The 6,000-nt window shown below is 47.6% G+C and overlaps 1 protein-coding gene across 3 annotated transcripts in view; it reads right to left on the bottom strand.

Annotated features, from left to right (window-relative positions):
• Nucleotides 1-501, bottom strand: part of DAPK1 (death associated protein kinase 1) — a 99,638-nt gene extending 99,137 nt beyond the window's left edge. For all 3 annotated transcript variants that reach the window (XM_085529102.1, XM_085529103.1, XM_015849289.3), the window contains exons 1-2: nucleotides 303-501; nucleotides 3-149 (exon numbers count right to left, since the gene is read on the bottom strand). In XM_085529102.1, the coding sequence (XP_085385228.1) occupies nucleotides 3-64 (62 nt within the window). In that variant the 5' untranslated portion in view covers nucleotides 65-149; nucleotides 303-501. The remainder of the gene's footprint in view (nucleotides 1-2; nucleotides 150-302) is intronic.
• Between the last annotated feature and the right edge of the window lie 5,499 nt (nucleotides 502-6,000).

A 6,000-nucleotide genomic window follows, 5' to 3' on the forward strand; every position in this document is an offset into this window, starting at 1 on the left:
ACCTGCCGAGGTCCTCGCCGGTCTCATAGTGCTCCTCCAGGTTCTCCTGCCGGAACACCGTCATGGTCACGTCGCGCCACACCGCTGACCACCGCCTTCAGCCCCTGCTCGACGCCCTCATCACCGCCACGCCGGGGCCGCCCCACGCCCTGCGGAGGAGCGCGGATGTGAACGCCCAGCCTCGGCCGCACCACCCCCGCCTTCCGCGACCCCCGCCCCTTTCCGTAGCACCGCCCGCCCGCCGCATTCCACCGCGGTTCCGCTACCCAGCATGGCTGGGGCACCCCCCGGCCTCCCCGCACCTGACCCCGGCGAGGCGAAGCGGGAAGGGGTTTCCCTGCTCGCTGTCGCGCTGGGAACCGCCTGGCGGCAGCGGTCGCCCCCCGCGACCGGTCGGTCGGAGCTTGATCGTTCGATCCCCTACTCCCCTGCCTTCTCGTCCTCTGTCGCACGAGTCCCTAAGCCCTACACGGCCGCTCCCGGCCGGCTCAGGCACAGCACAAGGCCGCCTCCGCTCCGCCAATGGGAAGGTGCCACCGCCCCGCCCCCGGCCCCACCGAGGAGAGCGGGCGGCGGCCGCTGCTCTGCCCGGCCTTAGGAGATGGCGGTGGCGCCGCCCTGGGTCGGCCGCGGGCACGCGCGGCCGCCATTGTGCAGAGGGATGGAGGTCGCGGCGCGTGGGTAGCCCGCTGTCCAGAGAGGGGAAGCTGTATCTACGCCGGGCGTGTGGCCGTTCGCTGGAGGGGTGTACCCGGTGTGGGGCGGTGTGTCTCTGGGCCACGTGAAACCCAACGCATTATTGCTGCCATGCTGCATGGTTGCCGCCCGTTGTCCTTCCCTGGTTTCCTGCGGTCTGTGGCAGCATGGTTTTGGCCTGCCAAGTTCTGTAGCATGTGGCCCAGTGCTGGGTTGGAACTTAGCTGCATACATTTCTTTATAGCTGCTGTGTTCCTTTCATCTGCACTGTTCAGCCCTGAGGGAATGTATGACGTCAGGTCACCGAGCAGCTTTCAGCTCCCATCTGAGCTTTATGATTCTTAGGAAAAGGATTGCTCATCAGAGGTGAAGAGTTCAGCACGGCTATGTGTCAGTTCAGCACAGTTGTGTGTTGTTATGCTCACTCCATTTAGCATTTGAGTGAGCCCAGCCTTCTCTAAGCTCAGCTCCAAGTGAGCAAAGGCCTGAAATCTCCTGAGAGAATCATGATGTGGACTTGGATGAGTGTCAAAATTTTCTATGGCCCAAATGATGTACATGAAATGGAGGTACTGGCAGAGGGGTTGTGATGTGCAGTTCCATCATGCTGCCTCCAAGGAGCGCACCACAGGCACCACACCACAGACATGAGGGTAGTCAGAGCATCACTGCCCTTCACTGCTGTTACACAGGAGCAAGGCAAGCAGACCTGTACTCAACCCATCTTCTATGCTTTTGTCTCTGATGGGTTTTCAAGTCATAACTCACACATTTGAGGTGGCTGCATTGTTTGTACAGCCCAAGACTTTTGACAAGCATTGGGTAAAAGTTAAGAAGTTCCTTTTGGCTTTGGAGAAGTCTTCTTCGGTGGATGCAAAGACAATTGCTGCAGCCAGCCAAAACGTTTTTTTGTGATTTTCACATTTTTTCTTGTTGTCTTTGTGATCGCCATGGGCTCACACAGAGGCAGCACCTGTTGTCACACATGTATTTTGCACTACCATCACTGCTCATGTATGCTGCTCAGGGTATTCCTTGCAACACAGCCCTGCACCAAGTGAAGCAATTGGAAACTCTGTTGGTTCAGACAAGCAGAAGCAGCCCAATAGCTGCACCTTCAACATTTTTTTTGACTTCTGGAGACAGGTGTTAGATTCCATATGTGATGAATGGGAAAAATAATGTAAAATTGCTGACAAATATAGTTAAGCAATTTTGATTGCATTGAATGCTTTCAGGTTTTACACTGCATTGGAATGAAATGTGGCTGACATGCCAGAAGGCAGTGCTGCCATTCAGCAGGACCTAGATAGGTTGGAGAACTAGGCAGTAAGAAATCAGATGAGGTTTAACAAAAGCAAGCGTAGAGTCTTGCACATGGGAAGGAATAACAGCATATATCAGTACAAGTTGGGGGATAACCTACTGGAGAGGAACTCTGCAGAGAAGGACCTGAGGGTCCTGGTGGACAACAGGTTGGCAATGAACCAGCAGTATTCCCCTGTGGCCAAGAGGACCATGGGATCCTGAGATGCATTAAAAGGAGCATGGTCAGCAGGTCAAGGGAGGTGATCCTCCCCCTCTATTTTGCCTTGTTTAGGCCTCACCTGGAATATTGTGTCCAGTTCTGGGCTTCCAATCCAAAAAAAAAAAAAAAAAAAAAAAAAAAAAAAAAAGACAAGGATCTCCTGGAAAAAGTTCAGTGGAAGGCTACAAAGATGATAAAGGGCCTGGAACACCTCTCTTATGAGCAAAGGCTGAGTGACCTGGGTCTGTTTATCCTTGAGAAAAGACCAAGAGGGGATCTTATTAGTATTTATAAATATCTAAAGAGTGGGAGACAAAGGGATATAGCCAACTTATTTTCAGTGATCTGTAGGGGCAGAGTAAGAGGAAATAACCATGAACTTGAGTATAGGAAGCTCTGCACCAATATGCAAAAGAACTTCTACACAGTGAGGGTGATGGAGCACTGGAACAGGCTGCCCAGGGAGGTTGCAGAGTCTCCTTTGGAGATAATCAAGACCCATCTGGACACCTGGTGCAACATGATGTAGGGAGCCCGATTTGGCAGGGGGTTGGACTAGATCTCTGGAGGTCCCTTCAGACAACTACAGTTCTGTGATTCTCTGAAATGCTGTCTGTCTTGGCTTTGGCAAAGCCTTTGACTCTATCTCCCCCAGTATTCTCCTGGAAAAGCTGTCAGCTTGTGGCTTGAACAGATACACTCTTTGCTGGATAAAGAACTGTCTGGAGGGCCAGACCCAGAGAATTACAACCAGCTGTGACTAGTCATGATTGGTGTTCCTCAGGGGTCCGTACTGGGGCCTGTCCTGTTCATTATCTTTACTGATGACCTGGACAAGGGATTGAGTGCAAGGGATTCAGCACTGTTACTGCATTCATGTCAGTGGCACAGGGTAAACTGGACAGGCTGCAGTAATAACTCCTTAGTGATTTGGTCAGCAGAATACCATTTTGTTAAAATTTGTCTCATTGCTGTTTTGAAAACCACGAAGATGATAACATAACGAGAATGCCGGGCTTTGTTCCTCCAGAAGCACTCCACAAAAACTAATGCCTCCCGTAATTTCTAGATATTTATGTCATTTCCTTGTACAAAGAAATATGCTCCATCTCCCCAGAGAGCTGCAGCTAATCTAGGATCTGCTAATTCATTTGTTTATTCATAAGGGGTTGTATCACGTACATCCCCACAAAGCAGCTCCTTGACAAGACGATTAATTGAATGCCTGACTTGAGCTGCAAGTAGCCGATTAGCTGAGCTACTTTAGGGTTTAAATGCACATGTCAGCATCTCCCTGTGCCAAAGACCAGACCCACAGTATTGCCAGAGCACTCTGGGGTTCAGGTTGTCCAAAAGCTGAATGCCACTCCCTCTGTGATTACAACCTTGACAATAGCTCTTTTCCAGTGGAAAAATTGAGCTGCTAATGAAAAAAGGAAGGCTTGTAGCCATGGTAGTTGTGTCTTTCCATGATGTTGAATTAAGACTACTAAAACCCCTTCCAAATGACCCAAGTATAACCACTAACTGCAATTAGAACTAACCAGAAATTACAGCTCTTTGGCTTAACTTCTTTGCAAATATTCTTCCACATAAATGTGTGCTATTGTGTATTTATTTAATAGAAAATCCATAAATGATCAATTTTATTTTTGACAGAACTATCTCTTCATGAAAAGGTTTACTCAAAACATTTTGACACAAATTTCTTAACAAGCAATTTCAGCAAGGTAAAATGTGTAATTTGTAGTTGCATTTAGTTAAAATATTGCTCTTAATAACATAACTCTGTGTTGCATATAGGATTAGATACTCTGTGAGACAAAATATTTGTCTCAAGGTATCATGAGGATGTCCTCTGGATTTTTGACTTCAGGCTCAAAGAGGTTACTTCCCTATGAGAACCAAACCCATCAATTATATAACAGTGTTTATTAAATTTTATTGTAAATTTTACTCTGTTAGAGAAGTGTAAACCTGCATTAGAAAGAAGAAATCAAGAAAGCCTATTCTGCAAGTCCTTGGCAATGCTCAACCTACTTCATGAACTCTACAGAGAAACTGAAGATCCAGTTTGTCCAGCACACTGTGTAGTAAAACTTGAGTTTGGATGACATCTTGATATCTAGATGCACATGCTTAAAATTAAAAATAATCAGTACTGCTGTTGCAAAATGATAGGCTTTATATTGATTTGTTGCACAGTATGCACAAGGCAGCACATGATGTTCTGCTTTCACATCTGTTTTCTCCTTTTCCTTTTCTAAGATCTCTACTATCTCAATCAAGAACCAAATGAAAAATTCAGAGCACCTACACATAAAGGAAAAAAATGTGGATAATGAAATATTTCTAAAAGCTTTCACTCAATGACCCCAAATGCCTTACAAGTATCTGTTGCTTTGGTTGTCCTTCACTACATCTCTGTAATGGTGATGGCTGTTAAAAAATCACACCTGTACATGCTGCTTCACAGCAGCTGCGACCAGAGCTGCTCCAGGGCTGGAGGTGTCAACAGTTGGGGCATGATGTCACATCCCAGCAAACCTCCATATACCAGGCATCTTCAGGAACAGGATATTTCCCTCCCTTAACAGGACTTATCTCAGGTGGAGCAACTGTTGTCTCTTATGGCACATCACTATGATATGTCACTAGGTCTTCTGAAGCTCTTCTTTCAATGATGACAAAGGCAGACTACTTCTCTGGCTGGGACAGGCAACCCACTGTGCCACTGTCAGCACTTGGGCCACCCCTGTCTTAGGAAGGTTGGTCAGATCTTTCAACTACCCCTGAATTTACAAGGTCATTTTAACTACAATTTCAGCTGTTTGGTTTATTGGCTCCAATGCCTGTATTGAAGTGTAGTCAGCCAATAACTGTTTTTCAGTCATACTGTACCTTCTGCTCCATGCCAAACCTGAGACCAGAACCCAACTGGGGTTCAAATGGAATTCTGGTGCTGCCATAGGCACCAGCCAAGCATTTCCTGAGTTACATGGACATCTAGTTCAGCTGGAAGAGTGGGATCAAATATACCTGGCACCTGGGCCTGTTTAACAGCTAGTTTTGCTTGCTGGAAGGCATCTTGTTTTGTTCTTTCCTGGTCCCATTTTTGGCCTTTCTTTGTGAGTTGCTATAAAGGCCTCAGCACCTGCACTAACTGGGGTCCAGTGGCACACCAGTATTCCACTATACTGCTGAATTCTTGCAGATGTCTTAGAATCTCAGAATCACAAGGTTGGAAGGGACCTGTAGTGTATTAGGTGGCAGGCGGGGCTATGGGATGTGACGGGAAAGGTCCCTCCTCCTTAGTTAATACTCACGATGGGCGGGATTAGCCTTGCCCACTTTCTAGCAAGTTCTATACCAAAAGTTATATAAGGGTGTGTTTGCATTAATAAAATGCCATTTTGCCACGCACTCCCTTGTTGTCTTGGCATTTGGCCCAGCCGCAGATACTCGGGGACGAACGGAGCGCAAGGTGGCGTGTAACAGGGACCTACAAGATCATCTAGTCCAACTGTCCTCCCTCTACCATACAGAAAACCACTAAACCATATCTTCTAGCTCCTTATTGTCTGGAACACTACCAGGGATGGCGACTCCATCACCTCCCTGGGCAGGCCATTCCAATGCCTGACCACTCTCTGAGAGAAAATGTTTCTTCTTATGCCTAGTCTAAACCTCATCTGATATAACTTGCAGCCATTTCCTCGGGTCCTGTTTGTTGCTCCGGGAGAAGAGGCCAAGCCCCTCCTCATCACAACCTCCCT

Source organism: Coturnix japonica, chromosome Z, assembly GCF_054131305.1.
Source record: "Coturnix japonica strain WE chromosome Z, WE-NBRP24, whole genome shotgun sequence".
Classification (NCBI taxonomy): domain Eukaryota; kingdom Metazoa; phylum Chordata; class Aves; order Galliformes; family Phasianidae; genus Coturnix; species Coturnix japonica.